Source organism: Salvelinus namaycush, chromosome 21, assembly GCF_016432855.1.
Source record: "Salvelinus namaycush isolate Seneca chromosome 21, SaNama_1.0, whole genome shotgun sequence".
In the NCBI taxonomy this organism is placed as follows: domain Eukaryota; kingdom Metazoa; phylum Chordata; class Actinopteri; order Salmoniformes; family Salmonidae; genus Salvelinus; species Salvelinus namaycush.
This window is the reverse complement of record NC_052327.1, coordinates 39,626,094-39,647,831: the sequence shown is the minus strand read 5'-3', so window position 1 is coordinate 39,647,831 and position 21,738 is coordinate 39,626,094. Positions and strand designations below refer to the sequence as shown.

General features: G+C 43.5%; 1 protein-coding gene across 1 annotated transcript; it reads left to right on the top strand.

Annotated features, from left to right (window-relative positions):
- The first annotated feature begins 3,208 nt into the window (after positions 1 to 3,208).
- Positions 3,209 to 14,932, top strand: LOC120065903 (E3 ubiquitin/ISG15 ligase TRIM25-like). The gene is made up of 3 exons (XM_039016946.1): positions 3,209 to 3,796; positions 4,103 to 4,235; positions 14,691 to 14,932. The coding sequence occupies exons 1-3, from the start codon at positions 3,209 to 3,211 to the stop codon at positions 14,930 to 14,932; spliced, it is 963 nt and encodes a 320-aa protein (XP_038872874.1).
- Positions 14,933 to 21,738: the final 6,806 nt, after the last annotated feature.

Here is a 21,738-nt window from a genome sequence, read left to right as displayed (position 1 = left end):
CAGATGTGGCAGGGCTTGCAAACCATTACAGACTACAAAGGGAAGCACAGCCGAGAGCTGCCCAGTGACACAAGCCTACCAGACGAGCTAAATAACAGTCAAACTAAGCTGATGAGTTGTATTCTTCAAGAAACAATTGGTCCAAAACGTTTTTAAAAATGTAGCAACTGCTGATTGCCACTTTAACTGAAATGTAAGCTATTTCCTGGGACCACCCATACAAAAACATGTATGCACGCATGACTCGCTATATTATATTATTATTAGTAGCCTATGATAACTGTAGGCCTATTGTAATAAAATTTCTAACAATAATATAATTCATTAATTATTCAGACAAAGTCGTTGAGTCAGTTAATGTTACCCATACATAATTTCATTGATTTTATAAGTCATTTTTATTCATTTCAATCTCTACTGTTTTTCCTCTATTTCTGAGCATATATTTTTCTCACATATTATCCCTTCTTCACTGAGGTGAGAGAATGAATGACCATAGGAAAGAGAATACTGTTGAATTAATTCTGTATTCTTCCTGTACTTTCCTTGAGTTGATTTTCCACAGTAAATGTCCTGCAATAAGAGCTATGACGCTAATATTTGTGTAAAATCTTCAGAGTAATGTCTTGTGTGCGTCACTGAGTAGACTGATACCCCATTTCATGTATCCACAATCCATATTTAATGCTTTACAGTGCAAAATTAATGTTCAATACTTAAATAGGCTTACTAGAGAGGTGATTTCCCACAGACATAGTACTGCAATAGGACCTATGACTGTTTCATTTGAGTTGTGTTCTGTGGGTGTCACTGGGAAAGCTGATACCCCAGTTCAGGGATCCATATGTAATGCTTTAAGGTGCATCTACAGTACCAGTCAAAAGTTTGGACACACCTACTCATTCTGATTTTTTATTTATTTGTACTATTTTCTACATTGTAGAATAATAATAGTGAAGACATCAAAACTATGAAATAACACATATGGAATCATGTAGTAAGCAAAAAAGTGTTAAACAAAGCTAAATATACTTTCAAATCAAATGTATTTATATAGTCCTTCTTACATCAGCTGATATATCAAAGTGCTGTACAGAAACCCAGCGTAAAACCCCAAACAGCAAGCAATGCAGGTGTAGAATCCCGGTGGCTAGGAAAAACTCCCTAGAACGGCAGGAACCTAGGAAGAAACCTAGAGAGGAACCAGGCTATGAGGGGTGGCCAGTCCTCTTCTGGCTGTGCCGGGTGGAGATTATAAGATGGAGATTTATATTTGAGATGCTTCAAAGTAGCCACCCTTTGCCTTTGCACAGTCTTGGCATTCTCTCGACCAGCTTCATGAGGTGGACCTGGAATGCATTTCAATTAACAGGTTTGCCTTGTTAAAAGTTAATTTGTGGAATTTCTTTCCTTCTTAATGCGTTTGAGCCAATCAGTTGTGTTGTGACAAGATAGGGGTGTGTAGTGGAAATTTCAGTACTGAGAGAGACTTGGACAATTATTCAAACAATCATCTTTTTCAACATCGATTAATTATTGCAATAATTAAACTGTCGACCGCACACTCTAAGTTGTGTTGCCGAGAGCTTAACTGATAATGAAAAAACAGAGATCTTATATAGGCCCTAAATGCTCAGTCAGTCATTTCTACCGTTCCCATAAGCCATCTTGGTCCATCTCCTAGTTATTATCTACACGGGATGTTGTTTTACTTCCAACCCAGCATAGTTTCCCAGATGCCAGGAAGATGAAACAACAAGGCATTGTTCTAAACTCTTCCAGGCTATCTCAGGTCACACACATCTTGTCTATAGAATGCCAGCTTTTAAACACCAAGTCATTGTCAGCTCAAGCTATCCCTAGCTAAACCCATTTCCTTAACCAGACACCCAGACTAACTGCAGGAATCTATTTAGATTTTACTAGGCAAGTCAGTTAAGAAAATATTCTTATTTACAATGACAGCCTAGGAACAGTGGGTTAACTGCCTTGTTCAGGGGCAGAACAACAGATTTTTACCTTGTCAGCTCAGGGATTCAATCTAGCAACCTTTCAGTTACTGGCCCAACGCTCTAACCACTAGGCTACCCACCACCCCTAGAGCTGACACCATAAAAACTCAGCATTAACAGGCCAGTCTTACTCTTAGTTAAATATGTAACCGTTTACTATTAATATCAAACAAATCAGGTAAGTATGTCATTTTTGATCTCTGCATGTGTGGTTCCCACCATGAAGCATGGAGGAGGAGGTGTGATGATGTGGGGGTGCTATGCTGGTGACACTGTCAGGGATTTATTTAGAATTCAAGGCCCACTTAACCAGCATGGCTACCACAGCGATACACCATCCCACCTGGTTAGCGTTTAGTGGGACTATCATTTGTTTTTCAACAGGACAATGACCCAACACACCTCTAGGTTGTGTAAGGGCTATTTGACCTAGAAGGAGAGTGATGGAGTGCTGCATCAGATGACCTGGCCTCCACAATCACCCGACCTCAACCCAATTGAGATGATGAGTTGGACCGCGGAGTGATATCTTCACTATTATTCTACAATGTATAAAATAGTAAAAATAAAGAAAAACCCTTGAATGAGTAGGTGTGTCCAAACTTTTGACAGGTACTGTGTGTTTGCATCAATTTTAATGCGGGATGAACCGCCAATTGTACTATTGTGGCTAATCGTTATTGTGGCTCAGTTTAGAGAGGTCTTTACTTGAAGACAAAATACATTCAATTCTTATCTCTAACCTATAACTTTGCTTCCACCTACTGGATGAAAATAATAAAACTGAAGTATTAGATTTGTTGTAGAGTGCTCTCAATCTAGTCTGTTGTTTCCCAATGCTTATATACATGTTTGTATTATTTAACCTTTATTTAAATAGGCAAGTCAGTTAAGAACAAATTCTTATTTACAATGACCCCCTCCCCTCCTTAATTGAATATCTCAGTATGGAATACCATAATTTCATAAATATGGAATACTATAATTTTCATGTTTTATGTTTTAATAGTCTCCTTCCTTCAGTACTATCTGTGACCATATTTTGGCCATTAGCCAAACTCTCAATGTGGTTCAACTAGCAGAACCAGCAAGTTACTCAGCTCTGTCAAACAAACATTTCCAGAGAAATGAAACTTAACAGGCAGACCACACCCTAAACTCTTGCCATTGTTCAGTGGGTTAGTCTGTGTATCAACATGGCAGAGGAAACTTTAGAAGATAAGGATTTGATTACCTGTTCAATCTGTCTGGACCTACTGAAGGATCCAGTGACTACTGCCTGTGGACACAGTTACTGTATGGACTGTATTAAGGACTGCTGGGATCAGGATGATCTGAAACGTGTCTACAGCTGTCCCTTGTGCATGGAAAGATTCACCCCAAAACCTGTCCTGAAGAAAAACATATTACTGGCTGAATTAGTGGAGAAACAGAAGAAGACAGGACTCAGAGCTTCTCCTCCTGGTCTCTGTTATGCTGGACCTGGAGATGTGGAGTGTGACGTCTGCACTGGGAGAAAACTCAAAGCAATCAAGTCCTGTCTGGTATGTCTAGCCTCTTACTGTAAGACTCACCTCCAGCCTCACTATGAATCCCCTGCCTTTAAGAAGCACAAAAAGAAGCTTGTCGAAGCCTCCACACAACTACAGGAGAAGATCTTCCCTCATCATGACAGTCTACTGGATGATCACTGCTGTACTCATCAACAGTGTATCTTTCTGCTGTTCGTGATGGATGAACATAAAGGCCATGATACAGTTGCAGCAGAAAGGAGAAAGAAACAGGTACCAAACCACTTCTATGCAAGCTATTCCAAAACGTATATTTAACACATTATTAATAAATTATGTCTTTCAAAACATACATTTAAAAAAAGTTATAATGATTTCATCTGAGTTCCATGGTAATGAAGCACTGGGTAAAACTGTACCTAGTTAACACTCGGTGCCATCAAAGACACACACACACACACACACACACACACACACACACACACACACACACACACACACACACACACACACACACACACAGTTATTTTCAAGATAATGGTAGGAGTAGTTACAAAATCTTGTCATTATTCTCTAAAGCAGCAGAGGAGACCCGGCCATCGCTATGCAACCCAGGTCATGAGGCCACAACATTTTCAGTACATGCAACTGACCATGAAGCCCACCTTCCAGGCTGTAGCGCCTTGCATGTTTTGCACTCAGCACACGGCCGGTCAGACCATGGGCCCCTGCAGAGCTGGCCTGACTGCAATGCGACAAAAGCTGCTGCTAAGGGTCCCTCAACTAAGTTTCAGTTTATTTATTAGTATATTTTTGTTTGTTTGGTTGTTTTTACTGTGAAGAGTTGGAATAGTAGAATACATAAGGCACCATTTTGAAATGTTGTAGTGTGCAGCAGTTTTCCTCGTTGTGTCAGTCACTGTCAGACCTACGTAAGCTATTTACTAGGCCTACCTGTCAGAAATGTCCAGTTGATCAATTCAGTGACAGAGGCAGGACAAGCAGGGCCCGTGTGCAAAATATTTATCACGGTGGGGGCCCAACCAAATCTCGCCAGGGTCCCCCAAGAAGCTGGCCAGTGGAACAGAAGCAAATGCTGGGTGAGAGCCTCTTCCCGCTCAACCAGAATATGCACTCCAGCCTGACTGGCTGGAATGATTAACATGTTGCTGGAGAGTCTCCAGAGTCTCTCCACGCCAAGTTGGATGAAGCCATGGCAGTGCTGCAGGCTTACCAGAGATTATAACCAACTCATCTGGTGTTGAGCCACTGAATTGGAACCTTGAATCTCACTTGACTGAGGAAAAACATAACATTGAAAAATAACTAAAACATAAAACAATGCAAGTAAAATAAAACAATATTTTAAAGAAAAGAAAAGGAAATGCCTTGATTGAGCTTCGGCAAAAAAAGGAGGCAAAAAAAGGCAAAAAAAGGAAAATGGTTATAAAATAAAAAATCTAAAAAGTATTGGATTTTAAGAATGATGACAGAAAATGAAATTACTGAAGTAATGCCTGGGATATCAAAGCCATGGCATTGTTAAATGCACATTTACTTTGCTTTCATAAATACCATTTTTTAATATATTATTTTGTATAAAGTGGCGTTGATGTAGGATTAGGGGGCACTCCTCCCTGGTCTATAAAGCCAGGGTGAAGTTGCCTCTAGACACTGGTCTATGGTCAGTTGGTCATTTGTCAGCAAAAGGCAGTAGGATGACGTGTACCATTGCACAGACCACAGACCCAGAGTATACTGAGACCTATTTAGTGATCAAGAAATTGTGAGCTTCTGCTGGTGGGCCTTTTCTATATCCAGGACAAGTTAAGGGTTGTGGTCGAAGTATGGTTTAAGACTGAATGTTAAATTGTTTGGACTGTTGTTCTCTCTTCTCTCTCCCTCTCCCCACCCCCTCACGTAAACTATGAAAATGTAATATTATTTAAACAAACTCGACCATTTTATTCATTGTATATGATATGCCATCATTGTGTAAAATAAATACATGAAGTATTGTATGAGTCTTGTAAAGTGAATCAATCATCTGTGTTTATACTCAAGCTTTATTGGGAAAAAAGGCATTCCGATCCGCTCAGTAGGCTACATTCAAACTTTATATACCATTCTAACCTATATGCATACATATGAACCCTACTACATCCGCTGTTGTACAGTGTTGATTTTTATAACAAATACTCACAACAGTTGTATACAGTATGTCAGACTGTCTAATAAATGCACAAGATATAGAATTCTCTCTCTATGGCAAAACGCAGCCTCTCTAACAGGATGAGATCATCCAACTGAAGTTGTTATAGAGAGCAACCACCTAGTATTCTTCCCAGTGTTCACTCTAGCTCTTCTTGCCACAGTCTATGATGTGTGCGTTCGCTGGGACACAGTCCCTTCATGAAAGGAGATGAGACTCACCGGTTGCAAGATAGCCGCCCCCGGGGAGAGAGAGAGAGCGAGAGAGCGAATTAATTAATAACAGGCTTGTTCTAGCAATGGGAAATGTTGTATGAGGAATATGGCTTTTGTTCTACCATTTGTGCTGCGAGATACACAGATATTATGTTCACACCAATCATCAGTCAATATTAATCAAATCAAATCAAATGTATTTATATAGCCCTTCTTACATCAGCTGATATCTCAAAGTGCTGTACAGAAACCCAGCCTAAAACCCCAAACAGCAAGCAATGCAGGTGGCAGGCAGCACGGTGGCTAGGAAAAACTCCCTAGAAAGGCCAAAACCTAGGAAGAAACCTAGAGAGGAACCAGGCTATGAGGGGTGGCCAGTCCTCTTCTGGCTGTGCCGGGTGGAGATTATAACAGAACATGGCCAAGATGTTCAAATGTTCATAAATTACCAGCATGGTCAAATAATAATAATCACAGTAGTTGTCGAGGGTGCAGCAAGTCAGCACCTCAGGAGTAAATGTCAGTTGGCTTTTCATAGCCGATCATTAAGAGTATCTCTACCGCTCCTGCAGTCTCTAGAGAGTTGAAAACAGCAGGTCTGGGACAGGTAGCACGTCCCGTGAACAGGTCAGGGTTCCATAGCCGCAGGCAGAACAGTTGGGTAGTATTACACACTAAAAAAGCTATATGATCTCTCTCGCTCTCTCTCGCTGATGCTTGTGGTGGCTCTGATGCTTGTGGTGGCTCCCGAGTGGCGCAGCGGTCTAAGGCACTGCATCTCAGTGCAAGAGGTGGCACTGCAATCCCAGATTCAAATCCAGGCTGTGTCACATCTGGCTGCGATTGGGAGTCCCATAGGGTGATCCACAATTGGTTTGGCCAAGGTAGGCTGTCATTGTTAATAAGAATTTGTTTTTAACTGACTTGCCTAGTTAAACTTTAAAAAAGGTATTTGTCTTGAAGCAGACTTTCAATTCTATATCTAAATCTTTGCTCCCACCTACTGGATGAAAATAAACTGACGCTTAGATTTGTGATTGTGCTCTCAATCTTTGTCATGTTTCCATTTGCTTATCCCCAAGTACTCTAAAGCATGTGTAGTTTGCTATTCGAATCGCTTTATGGAAAACTATGATTTCATTAGTCTCCTTCCATTCAGTACTAGATTCAGCCAACACCACACCCCCTGCTTGTGCTAAGCGCACACAGAACCAGGAAGTAACTCCCACTGCAGCGCAAGCATTTCCAGAGAAATGAAAACAAGCAGGCAGATAACACCCTAACCCTACCCTAGTGTATCTACATGGCAGAGGCAATTTTAGAAGATCAGGATCCTTTCTGCTGTTCAATCTGTCTGGATCTACTGAAGGATCCAGTGACTACTGCCTGTGGACACAGTTACTGTATGGACTGTATTAATGACTGCTGGGATCAGGATGATCTGAAAGGTGTCTACAGCTGTCCCCAGTGCAAGGAAAGATTTGTTCTGAACAGAAACATTATTTTTGTTGGACTTGTTTAATAATTAATTAATTCATTAAACATGAAAAGCTGAAATGTCTTGAGTCAATAAGTATTCAACCCCTTTGTCATGGCAATCCTAAATAAGTTCAGGAGTAAAAAATTTGCATTAAACGTCACATAAGTTGCATGGACTCATTGTGCAATAATAGTGTTTAACCAGATTTTTGAATGACTACCTTTTCTCTTTACCCCACTGTAAGGTCCCTCAGACGAGCAGTGAATTTCAAACAGATTCAACCACAAAGACCAGGGAGGTTTTCCAATGCCTCGCAGGAGCACCTTATTGGTAGATGGGTAAAAAAAAAAAATAAAGCAGACATTGAATATCCTTTTGAGCATGGTGAAGTTATTAATTACACTTTGGATGGTGTTTCAATACACCCAGTCACTACTAAGATACAGGCGTCCTTCTTAACTCATTTGCAGGAGAGGAAGGAAACCGCTCAGGAATTTCACCATGAGGCCAATGGTGACTTTAAAACAGTTACAGAGTTTAATGGCTGTGATAGGAGAAACTGAGGATGGATCAACAACATTGTAGTTACTCCACAATGAATAACCTAAATGACAGAGTGAAAAGAAGGAAGCCTGTACAGAATATAAATAATCCAAAACACGCATCCTGTTTGCAATAAGGCATTTAATTAAGAAAAACTGCAAAAAATGTGTCAAAGAAATTAACTTCATGTCCTGAATACAAAGCGTTATGTTTAGGGCAAATCCAACACAACACATCACTGAGTACTACTCTTCATATTTTCGAGCATGGTGGTGGCTGCATCATGTTATGGGTATGCTTGTCATCTACAGAGTTTTGTTTGGATAAAAATAAACGGAATAGCGCTAAGCACCGGCAAAATCCTAGAGGAAAACCTGGTTCAGTCTGCTTTTCAACAGACACTGGGAGACACGTAGTCCCTTTCAGACAATTTTTTGGAACTCAGTGCAGTTCGCTTAATTATTTTGTGCAGTGTGAACACCCCAAAGGAACTCAAACCCCTGAAAAGAGCCCCAGCAGCAAATCAAACTGAGACCATCTCTAGAGCTAGTCTAAGTTCGATTCGCTTGAATTCCTTGGTTCGGTTCCCTTTTTTATGGCAATGTGAACACAAAGCTCCCCAGATTTGCTTGTCATTATTCCCGCACCACACAGTAGACTACTGCAAAAGCGTTTCACTTTCCATAACCCTCACATTGGTTCCACAAAAGAGAGAAGATGATGTGCAGGTTCGCAGAAGAAAATGTGCGATCTTTTTTTCCCTCATCAATCTACACACAATACCCCATAATGACAAAGCAAAAACAGGTTTTTTGATTTTTTTGCCCCCAAAAAATAGATATACATATTTACATAACTATTCAGACTCTTTGCTATCAGACTCGAAATTTAGCTCAGGTGCATCCTGTTTCCATTGATCATCTTTGAGATGTTTATACAACTTGATTGTAGTAAAGTTTATTGGAAATGATTTGGAAAGGCACACACCTGTCTCTAAAGGTCCCACAGTTGACAGTGCATGTCAGAGCAAAAACCAAGCCATGAGGTCCGTAAAGCTCCGAGACAGGATTATGTTAAGGCACAGATCTGGGGAAGGGTCCAAAGAATGTCTGCAGCATTGAAGGTCCACAAGAACACAGTGGCCAACGTCATTTGTAAAATATAAGAAGTTTGGAACCACCAAGACTCTTCCTAGTGTTGGCCGCCCGGTCAAACTGAGCAATCGGGGGAGAAGGGCCTTAAATAGGGAGGTGACCAAGAACCCGATGTTCACTCTGACAGAGCTCCAAAGTTCCTCTGTGGAGGTGGGAGAACCTTCCAGAAGGACAATCATCTCTGCAGCACTCCACCAATCAGGCCGTTATGGTAGAGTGGCCAGACGGAAGCCACTCCTCATTAAAAGGCACATGACAGCCCACTTGGAGTTTGCCAAAAGGCACCTAAAGGACTCTCAGACCATGAGAAACAAGATTCTCCGGTCTGATGAAATCAAGATTGAACTCATTGGCCTGAATGCCAAGCGTCACGTCTGAAGGAAACAAGGCATCGCTCATCACCTGGCCAATACCATCCCTACGGTGAAGCATGGTGGTGACAGCATCATGCTGTGGGGATGTTTTTCAGCGACTGGGGACTCGTCAGGATCGAGGGAAAGGTGAACAGAGCAAAGTACAGAGAGATCCTTGATGAAAACCTGCTCCAGAGTGCTCAGGACCTCAGACTGGGGCGAAGGTTCACCTTCCAACAGGACAATGACCCTAAGCACACAGCTAAGACAACGCAGGAGTGGCTTCGGAACATGTCTCTGAATGTCCTTGACTGGCCCAGCCAGAGTGCTGACTTTAACCTGATCGAACATCTCTGGAGAGACCTGAAAATAGCTGTGCAGCGACGCTCCCCATCAAATCTGACAGAGCTTGAGAGGATCTGCAGAGAAGAATGGGAGAAACTCCCCAAATACAGGTGTGCCAAGCTTGTAGCATCATATCCATGAATACACTAGGCTGTAATCGCTGCCAAAGGTGCTTCAACAAAGTACTGAGAAAAGGGTCTGAATACTTATGTGACATTTCAGTTTATTATTTTTTATAAATTTGCTAAAAATGTCTAAGCCTGTTTTTGCTTTGTCATTATGGGGTATTGTGTGTAGATTGATGAGGGGAAGAAAACAATTTCATGCAATTTGGAATAAGCCTGAAATGTAATAAAATGTGAAAAAGGGAAGGGGTCTGCATACTTTCCAAATGCACTGTATGTGTGGAGTTTAGTTCAGATTATTTGTTTGCAATATGTGATCTATAGGCTAAGAGATCTTCATGAACTGTTCATTTGATTGTGGGGTTTGAATAGTGTGAGAAGACAACATAATTGGTAAAGAATCACAACATAGTGTACAAAATACATTTTTGCTCTTATAGGGGAAGTAGCCTACATTGGGTGTACAGTTTTCAATTACAGCATTATTTAATCTGCAATTATTCTTGTACTATTTATTCTGTTACCAATGGTATTTATAATAGTATCTTCTTTTTTAAATTATTTTGTCTCCCCTTTTTTTACTAAATGGAATGGCTTGTCCAGCACTTTGTAAAAACCCAGAGTGCATTGAGTGAATATTGGAAAAAGATCTTGGTTCCTTTCTAAACATAGCAATGTGAATGCAAAGAAGACTCGGACCACTAAATAGGTGACGTGAACTGGCAAAATAATTGAGTCCCAACTCAAAGGCTAGGACAGTGTGAATACAAAGATAACTGAGATCTTTAGCTTTTTTTTTACCCCAGAATTCACTTTAAAGAGGACTGAGATCAGTTATTTAAAAGAGGACTATGTGTGAAAACTCAACATAAGGCCAAATATACACTGGAGTTCCTTACCAATGTCCCGACTTCCGCCAAAGTTGGTGCCTCTCCTTGTTCGGGTGGCGTTCGGCGGTCGACATCACTGGCTTTCTAGCCTCCACCGATCTACATTTCTTTTTCCATTTGTTTTGTCTGTATTGTACACACCTGGTCCCCATTACGTTTGAAATTATTTCCCTATTTAACCCTCTGGAGCCATCATGGTTTTGTGCGTGTTTATTGTTGTCAGTTGTCTCGTTTATGTGATTCTGGATTTTCGTTCTCCTTGTTGGAAGATTAATTTTGAGTAAAGTTACTATTATTACTCATCTCTGTGTCCTGCGCCTGACTCCGCCTTACCCATGTCACCTAGACTCTGACAGAAACACGCACCTTCAATGGAGTCAGCAGGTGCACACAGCCCTCCTCTACCTATGGAGAAGCGTGTCCAGCAGCACGCGACTATGTTGCAAAGTCTCGGTACAGCCATGGATCGCGTGCTGCAAACCATGGAGCGATGCGAGAGAGGGGGTTTTCCAGCAACCCCATCATCATCACCCCAGCTCCCACAACAACCCACACCGCTGTCCACCCCTCCTTCACCTGGATCCAGTGGGATTCGGCTCGCGCATCTCCTGTATGACTGGTAGAGCACTCGAATGGGCCAACGCAGTCTGGGGAATGGAATGGCCGACGTTGGACAATTATGAGGATTTTACCCGCCGTTTCCTGGCGGTTTTCGATCATCCACCTGAAGGGAGAGCGGCGGGGGAACGCTTGTATCATCTCAGACAGGGGATGAGGAGCGCACAAGACTTCACTCTGGACTTTCGAACTCTGGCCGCCAGCGCGGGATGGAATGAGCGGGCCCTGATCGACCACTACAGGTGTGGTCTACGCGAGGATGTTTGTAGGGAGCTAGCCTGCAGGGACACCACCCTTACCTTTGACCAGCTGGTGGAACTATCCATCAGGCTGGATAACCTGTTGGCCTCCCGCGGACGTCCGGATCGAGGTCCGTCAGTTCCATCCCCCAGCACCTCAGATCCAACGCCGATGGAGCTAGGAGGTGCTGCTCTGAGGGGGACCGGATGGGTGTCCATTCCCTGCACCACCTGTGGCCGCAGAGGGCACACTGCTGGTCGGTGCTGGGGAGGTTCTCCAGGGAGTCGAGGCAGCAGGCAGGGCACTGGTGGATCATCCCAGGTGAGTAGGCACCCAACTCACCCAGAGCTTCCTGTTTCGCACCTGTGTGTATGTATAGAATTTCCTGAGTTTTCCCCGCATTCCCAGCATAAGGTGCTAGTAGATTCAGGTGCAGCTGGGTATTTTATTGATCGTTCATTTGCAATTAGATTAGGGATCCCTATTGTTCCTGTTGATGTGCCCTTCCCTGTACATGCCTTAGATAGTCGTCCTTTAGGGTCAGGACTGATCAGGGAGGTCACCGCTCCACTATGTATGATAACGCAGGGGGATCATAAGGAGAGCAATAGCCTCTTTCTGATCGATTCACCTGCGTTTCCTGTGGTGTTGGGGCGTCCCTGGTTGGCCGATCATGACCCCACTATTTTGTGGAAACAGGGGGCTCTCAAGGGATGGTCACGTCAGTGCTCAGGAAGGTGTGTAGGTGTTTCCATAGGTGCAACTACGGTGGAGAGTCCAAACCAGGTCTCCACCATGCACATCCCCCTGAATATGCCGATTTGGATCTCGCCTTCTGTAAAAATAAGGCAACTCAATTACCACCCCATCGACGGGGGGATTGTGCAATAAATCTCATGGTTGACGCAGCACTTCCCAGGAGTCACGTGTATCATTTGTCACAGGAGGAGACGGCGGCTATGGAAACATATGTCTCCGAATCTCTAGGACAGGGATACATTCGGCCTTCCACTTCACCTGCCTGCTCGAGTTTCTTTTTTGTGAAGAAGAAGGATGGAGGTTTACGCCCGTGTATTGACTATCGAGGTATAAATCAGATCACAGTGAAGTACAGTTACCCGCTGCCTCTCATAGCCAGTGTGACAGAGTCATTGCACGGTGCGCGCTTCTTCACAAAATTGGATCTCAGGAGCGCTTACAACCTGGTGCGTATCCGGGAGGGGGATGAGTGGAAGACGGCATTTAGTACCACCTCTGGGCACTATGAGTACCTTGTCATGCCGTACGGGTTGATGAGAGCTCCATCAGTCTTTCAATCCTTTGTAGACAAGATTTTCAGGGACCTGCACGGGCAGGGTGTAGTGGTGTATATAGATGACATTCTAATATACTCCGCTACATGCGCCGAGCATGTGTCCCTGGTGCGCAAGGTGCTTGGTCGACTGTTGGAGCATGACCTGTACGTCAAGGCTGAGAAATGTCTGTTCTTCCAACAGTCCTTATCCTTCCTAGGGTACCGCCTGTCCGCGACAGGGGTGGAAATGGAGAAGGACCGCATTTCAGCCGTGAGTAATTGGCCGACTCCAACCACGGTAAAGGAGGTGCAGCGGTTTTTAGGGTTTGCCAACTACTACCGGAGGCTCCCATTACCTCTTTGCTAAAGGGGGGACCGGTGCGACTGCAGTGGTCAGCTGGGGCGGACAGGGCTTTTGGTCACCTGAAGGCTCTGTTTACCTCGGCTCCCGGGCTGGCTCATCCTGATCCCTCTTTGGCATTTATAGTAGAGGTGGACGTGTCTCAGCGCTCGGGTATGCCACCAAAGCTCCGCCCCTGTGCTTTTTTCCCCGAAGAAGCTCAGCCCGGCGGAGCGAAACTATGATGTGGGTGATCGGGAGCTGTTGGCTGTTGTCAAGGCTCTGAAGGCGTGGAGGCATTGGCTTGAGGGGGCTAAACACCCTTTCCTCATTTGGACTGACCAGCGCAATCTGGAGTACATCCGGGCGGCGAGGAGACTGAACCCTCGTCAGGCAAGGGGGGCCATGTTTTTCACCCGTTTTGTTTTCACCCTTTCCTACAGACCAGGTTCCCAGAACGCTAAGGCAGACGCACTGTCCCGGATGTATGACACAGAGGAGCGGTCCATGGATCCCACTCCCATACTTCCGCATCCATTCCGCGTCCGCATCCACCTCCCATACCACCGGCAAGAAGCCTTGTGGCACCGGTGGTATGGGAGGTGGATGCGGACATCGAGCGGGCGTTACGTACAGAGCCCACTCCCAACCAGTGTCCAGTTGGGCGTCTGTACGTTCCGTCTGATCTCCGCGATCGTTTGATCTGTTGGGCTCACACGCCACCCTCTGGTCATCCTGGCATCGATCGAACAGTGTGTCGTCTTAGTGGGAAGTACTGGTGGCCCAAGGACGTGAGGGTTTATGTTTCCTCCTGCTCGGTGTGCGCCCAGTGCAAGGCACCTAGACACCTGCCCAGAGGGAAATTACAACCCCTACCCGTTCCACAACGGCCGTGGTCACACCTATTGGTGGATTTCGTGACGGATCTTCCTCCGTCACAGGGAAACACCACGATCCTGGTTATTGTGGATCGGTTTTCTAAGTCCTGCCGTCTCCTTCCTTTGCCCGGTCTCCCTACGGCTCTACAGACTGCGGAGGCCCTGTTCACCCACATCTTCCGGCACTACGGGGTGCCTGAGGATATAGTTTCTGATCGGGGTCCCCAGTTCATGTCTAGGGTCTGGAGGGCGTTTATGAAACGCCTGGGGGTCTCGGTCAGCCTCACCTCAGGTTTTCACCCTGAGAGTAACAGGCAGGTGGAGAGAGTTAACCAGGATGTGGGTAGGTTTCTGCGGTCCTATTGCCAGGACCGGCCGGGGGAGTGGACAGCTTTCATCCCCTGGGCAGAGATGGCCCAAAACTCCCTCCGCCACTCCGCCACTCCTCCACTAACCTATCTCCTTTTCAATGTGTACTAGGTTATCAGCCGGTTCTGGCACCGTTCCATCTGGGCCAGATTGAAGCACCTGCGGTGGACGAATGGTTTCGGCGCTCGGAAGAAACATGGGACGCTGCCCATGTGCGCCTGCAACAGGCCATCAGGCGGCAGAAGGCGAGCGCCGACCGCCACCGCAGTGAGGCGGGTCTGGCTCTCAACCCGAAACCTACCCCTTCGCCTGCTATGCCGGAAGATGGTCCTGCGGTTTGTGGTGCCATTTAAAGTCCTGAGGAGACTGAACGAGGTTTGTTATAGGTTACAGCTCCCTCCTGATTACCGTATTAACCCCTCGTTCCATGTGTCTCTCTTCAGGCCGGTGGTGGCTGATCCGCTCCAGCAGTCTGAGGTGCGGGAGGTTCCTCCACCCCCTCTGGACATCGAGGGGGCCCCGGCGTATACTGTGCGAGCCATTATGGACTCAAGGCGTCGGTCGAGTGGCCTTCAGTACCTCGTTGAGTGGGAGGGGTACGGTCCGGAGGAGAGATGCTGGGTGCCGGTGGAGGACATTCTGGACCCTTCCTTACTGCAGGAATTTCACCGTTTCCACCCGGATCGTCCTGCGCCTCGTCCTCCGGGTCGTCCCCGAGGCCGTTCTAGCCTCCACCGATCTACATTTCTTTTTCCATTTGTTTTGTCTGTATTGTACACACCTGGTTCCCATTACATTTGAATTATTTCCCTATTTAACCCTCTGGAGCCATCATGGTTTTGTGCGTGTTTATTGTTGTCAGTTGTCTCATTTATGTGATTCTGGATTGTCGTTCTCCTTGTTGGAAGATTAATTTTGAGTAAAGTTACTATTATTACTCATATCTGTGTCCTGCGCCTGACTCCGCCTTACCCACATCACCTAGACTCTGACAACCAAGATGACATTGAATGTTTCTGAGTGGCCTAGTTATAGTTTGGACTTAAATCGGCTTGAAAATCTATGATAAGACTTGAAAATGGCTGTCTGGCAATGATCAACAACTAACCTTACAGAGCTGTAACTGTTGCCAAAGGTGATTCTAACATGTATTGATTCAGGGGTATGAATACTCATGTAAATTAGATATTTCATTTTCAATAGATTTCTACAAATTTCTAAAAACATGTTTTTACTTTGTCATTATGGGGCATTGTATGTAGATGGGTGAGAAAAAAAAATATTTAATCAATTTTCAATTCAGGCTGTAACACAACTAAATGTGGAGTAAGTTAAGGGGTATGAATACTTTCTGAAGGCACTGTATATATTTAAATGTTTACATTTACAGGCTGTCTGGGGTCCTAGTGAGAGCTGGGTGAACGGACGAGTTGAAATGGATTCCCTCCTGTCTCTGTGTGTGTCCTAACAGCACTCTGCACAGGCGGAATTGGGAGGACAGTGAGAGGATCTTTTCTGAGCTGATCCGGTCCATTGAGGGAAGGCGCTCTGAGGTGAAGGAGCTATCAGAGCCCAGGAGAAGGCTGAAGTGAGTTGGGCTGAAGGACTCCTGGAGCAACTGGAGCAGGAGGTGGCTAAGCTGAGGAGGAAACATGCTGCGCTGGAGCAGCTCTCACACACAGAGGCCCACATCCATTTCCTCCAGGTCAGGTGACAGTATAAAGACTGTCTTCTGAAGCAGGCATCTTTCAAACATGATCTTAAACGGAGCTGTGTTTTGGTTCAGATGCAGTAAAGATCTTATGGATTTTAGATATCCGTATTGTATTTCCCTCTCTCCATGTAGAGTTTCCCGTCTTTCAGTGTCTTTCCTGAATCTGCTGCCTTACCCAGCATCATTGTCAATCCACACATCTCCTTTGAAAAGGTTAAAAAGATTGTCTCAGAGCAACTGGAGGACGCCTGCAAGAAGCTAAATGTAATCATATCAGAGAGGTCGGTAGGATTTTTAAAACTTTTATCAAGTGATGGGTTAGTAAGACTAAGGCTGTTTAAGATGCTTATTGAAATGTAAAATCTAACTGTCAGTAATCATAGGAAAAACTATAAAAAAGAAAAATTGTAAAATGGTTAATTTGTTTTATGTTCTTTAGCCAGGTGAATCTCCTTTGTTCCTTTGTTCCTTTGTTCAATTATGGAGGATTGGTCATTCCAAATTGTGATTACTTTTTGTCTCCACAGTTAAATCAGTCAGAATTATTCCAACCCCTGATCCTAAGACCAGAGAGGAGTTTATACAATGTGAGTAATCAGCAGACACGCACACACCTTTTGTGCGGCCAGATTCACAAACAGTGCCATGAAATTATTTTTGCCCCGTTTCTGATTTTCTCTATTTGTGCATATTTTTTACGCTGAATGTTATCAGATCTTCAACCAAAACCAAATATTAGATAAAGGGAACATGAGTAAATAAATTACACAAAAAATGTATCCTTATTTATTTTATTTAATAAACAAAGTTACGCAACACCAAATGCCCCCAGTGTTTACCCCCAGTGTTGTTTTTTTCCACACATGACGGGAGCCATGTAGTCCAAAAAGTTCCACTTTTGACTCATCGGTCCATAAAGCATTCTTCCAGGAGTCTTGGCGATCATCCAGGTGCTTCCAGGTGCTTTTTGGCAAAGTTGAGTGTACTTTTTGGATGACGTGGGTCCTGTTATGTCGGGCGAAAACCAAACACTGCATTTCACAGTAAGAACCTCATACGAACGGTCAAGCATAGTGGTGGTAATGTGATGGTTTGGGATGCTTTGCTGCCTCAGGACCTGGACAACTTGCCATCATTAAAGGAACCATGAATTCTGCTTTATATCAGATAATTCTATAGGAGAATGTCAGGCTACCCGTTCATGAGCTGAAGCTGAAGCGCAACTGGGTTATGCAGCAAGACAATGATCCAAAACACACAATCAAGTCTACATGAAAATGGCAAAAAAAAAGCTACAAATTTGAAGTTTTTGAATGGCCTAGTCAAAGTCCAGACCAAAACCTGTTGAGATGTTGTGGCAGGATCTGAAATGAGCAGTTCATGCTCGAAAACCCACAAATGTCGCTGAGTTAAAGCAGTTCTGCAAGGAAGATTGGGCCATTCCTTCACAGTGATGTGAGAGATTGATCAACAACTACAGGAAGTATTTGGTTGCAGTCATTGCAGGTAAAGGTGGCACAACCACTTATTGAGTGTAAGTTGCTAAATGAATTAAATATACATTTTGTTGTGTTACACACACACACACACACACACACACACAGCAGCACGTGTTATGAAAAGTACATTTCACTCACTTTCTCTTTTCACTAACTTCCTCAGACTCCCACCAGCTCACTGTGGATCCTAACACATCACATACAAAAGTCTGTCTGTCTGAGAGGAAAGTAACATACAATGGCAAAGACCAGCCCTTTCCTGATCATCCAGAAAGATTCCGCAAATCTCAGGTGCTGTGTAACGAGGGTCTGTCTGGAACCTGCTACTAGGAGGTAGAGACGGAGGGGGACACTCATAGAGAAGTGTCATATAAAGGGATGAGTAGGCAGATTGTCTTTGGAAATAGTAATTACAGCTAGAGTTTACGTGCTTCATACTGAAATATCTGTTCCCTGTTCCTCCATAGTAAGCATGTACCTGGACCACAAGGAAGGAACTCTGTCCTTTTACAGTGTCTCTGACACAATGACCCTCCTCCACAGTGTCCAGACCACATTCACTGAACCCATCTATCCTGGGTTTGGAGTTTATTGGCCAGGGTCATCTGTGAAGATACTGACACCTTAAGTGATTGATTTAGGACTACAGTCATCTTAATGATCAATTGACTCTTTAGACACCTGCGTCCCAGTACATAGGCATAATAACACTCTCACAAAAAAATCTATAAAATCACATGGTGGATAGGATATCAGAGTGTACCAGGGTTGGGCTCAATTTGAATTGAATGCAGTCAATTCAGGAAGGGATTTGAATTTTAAATTGACATTTTAAAACTTTTTAAATAATTATATTTTACTTTTCAGTTTATTGAGAAGTCATTGAAAATAAATGCCTTTAAAAAAAAAAAGTTTTTGGAATCCTAATTTTAGTTTACTTCCTGAATTGATTGCATTCAACTGAATGAGCCCAACCCTGGAGAGTACTGTACATACCATTATAGAACATGACAGGACTTTATCCCTTTTGATCTGCATTCTAAAATATTCACTAACTGTTACATTTAGTATACAGGTATGTTTAAATACATACATACACTTTTGTTTAGAGTATGTCCCTTTATTCAAGTTTTAAGAAAAACAGATAACGATCACAAAATATATCATTTTTCAGTGTCCCAAATACACTACTGAACTTGATCAGAATAAAAGCTTTTGCTGATCTCTTTATTATCAGGGAATCTGCAGACAAAGTTAATCTTTTTTTCACAATCTGAAATCAAGATAGTTCATGTTTGTATTCTAAAATCTGTTGTAATGTTTTGCTTTTTTTGTGTATTTTCATTTGTTTTTATTTTGTCTGAACCTTTTTATATTTTCACCGTCCTTTAAGCAGGATCATTAGTATCAGGGTTGGTTATTCACTGTAATGTTGAACTTACTGTAAGGGAACAACGTGATTTGTTTTTTCTGTGTGTAAGTAAATAAATAAAGGATAAATAGAAACAAATACATTTTTCCTAATGCTAAATTCCCTATTCTTCTTGTGGAAGATCTCTCCATCCACATTCCCTTTTTCATCAGTTGTTCCTTTATCTGAGACACAGAAATAATATTGGCTTAATGAATATACACTGAGTATACAAAACATTAGGTATACCGTCCTAATATTGAGTTGCACCCACCTTTTGCCCTCAGAACAGTCTCAATTCTCTACAAGGTGTCAAAAGCGTTCCACAGGGATGCTGGCAGGGATGCTGGCCCATGTTGACTCCAATGCTTCCCACAGTTGTGTCAAGTTGGTTGGATGTTCTTTTCTAAACACCTCTTTTCACTTTGTCATTATGAGGTATTGTGAGTAGATTGCTTAAGAAATAGTTTTATTTAATCCATTTTAGAATAATGCTGTAATGTTACAAAATGTGGAAAAAGTCAAGGGGTCTGAATACTTTCCAAAGGCACTGTACGGAAGCGTCAAGTAGTCTTCCCAGTGTTCACTCCAGCTCTTCTTGCCATAGTCTACGATGTGTGCGTTCTGAGGGACCTAGTCCCTTCATGAAAGGAGATGAGACTCACTTGTTGTAAGATGGCCGCCCCCAGTGCAGGATCAGTGAAGGTCAGGGGTCAGCTCCACTCTCACTATCTGCATCCTACTTAACACAGATACTGACAGAAACGGTAGGAGAGAGAGAGAGAGGAGGATCAATAACAGGCAAATGTTGTATGAGACTTTTGTTCTACCATTTATGCCGTCAGATACACATACTGTATGCTATGTTTACTCTAATCATCAGTCAACAATACACACTAACACAATCTGTGGGCAAAATAAAGAGAGAGAATGAAAGACCAATTCTCTAATGGTCCCAACAATGTTGAGTGACTGACAAATGGAAGTTGAAAATCACAAAATCACACACCCGTGTCTCTGAGTTCTCATTCACCCCAGCATTATCAGGTTCAAGGATCTCTTCTGTCTTCCAGTACCTGAATGCGGAGTCACTTTGGTCTGACCACCTCCAGGAGTATCTGAACAGGCTTATCAACATCTCCCCTGTCACCATCTTATGGATGTCCTGGTTCTCAGACTGGTTCCTCACACTCACCAGGTCATTGTGATGATTTCTGCAGTTGTCCTGGCTGCTCTTCACATCTGGGTCTTCTTGACTAGAATGAACTTCTCAGAGAGCAGACGGTCACCCGTCAAACACGCAGATAGGAGAATGTTTTGAAAAATGTCATGTGAATGTGTGGTCATTATTATCTTGATATGTGAGCATGTATTGTACACATATTGTTTTTCTAGGTTCTCTTTCTGCATACTGTGTGTGTGTGTGTGTGTGTGTGTGTGTGTGTGTGTGTGTGTGTGTGTGTGTGTGTGTGTGTGTGTGTGTGTGTGTGTGTGTGTGTGTGTGCGTGCGTGTGCGTGTGCGCGTGTGCGTGTGCGCGCGTGTGTGTGTGTGTGTGTCTTGCTGGTGGTTTTTGTGAAATCCCCATTCCCAATTAGACTCGCTATCGTAGCAAAGACCACTGTCAAATGTCTGACTACATTCTACATCATTCCACTTTCCTTCTTGGTCCATGCCCACACAATTCTCTCTACCATACCCATTTGGTTCCCCACTCTTCCAGTTCCAAAACGTAGCCTCTCCATCACTATAGGGCCCATTGCCAATCCAAATCCTGGCTTTTAGAGTCCCATGAACACAGGTTTGAACCATAATTTTATCATTATAGTATGTTATATACACTCTCTCTCTCTCTCACACACACACACACCGACCTGAGATCAGCAGGGAAGAGCCCCACAACCTCCAATGATCAACCTGTAATAGTAAATATTGTGGATTAATAATACATTTGCATGACCGTTACTGCATGTTTGGCACTGCAATACTGTTTAATCTATATATACTATCATTTTAAAGTATGCTACAGTTTGTAGTTCAACACTTGATGTTGAGGACACTGAAATAGGAACTTTCTGTATTGTCTTTCCTCCCTCACCAACCTCTCTTTTCGCCTACTAAATTCTCAGAATGCATTGCCAGAGAAGATACAATGTTCCTCCCGTCGGACCCTTGCCTGCAATTTATTGTGAGAAGGAAAGGTGAAGAAAAAGGTCAGGAGAAATTGAGAATAAACAATTAAGAAATAGCCCTTGTCTCTCATTATCAGGTAACTGCCAAAATAAAGGAAACACCAACATAAAGGTTCTTAATAGAGCTTTGGGCCACCATGAGCCAGATTAGCTTCAATGTACCTTGGCATAGATCAGGGATGGGCAACTTCGATGGAGGTTGAGGCCACAAAAACATCTACGTTTTAGAGTTAATTTCGTGCAATTCTATTCATTTTGCCAAGTGATGTAGAGACAATGTTGCAGTTTTAAAGCAAGTTTGCTGCAATTCTACAAAAAAAATGTAATGGGGGGTGGGGGGGGGGG

Coding starts and splice junctions, on each gene's coding strand:
- LOC120065903 (XM_039016946.1), top strand. CDS start 3,209: ATGGCAGAGGAAACTTTAGAAGATAAGGATTTGATTACCTGTTCAATC. Junction 3,797..4,102: donor CAGAAAGGAGAAAGAAACAG/GTACCAAACCAC, acceptor TATTCTCTAAAG/CAGCAGAGGAGACCCGGCCA. Junction 4,236..14,690: donor TTGCACTCAGCACACGGCCG/GTCAGACCATGG, acceptor AATGTGTACTAG/GTTATCAGCCGGTTCTGGCA.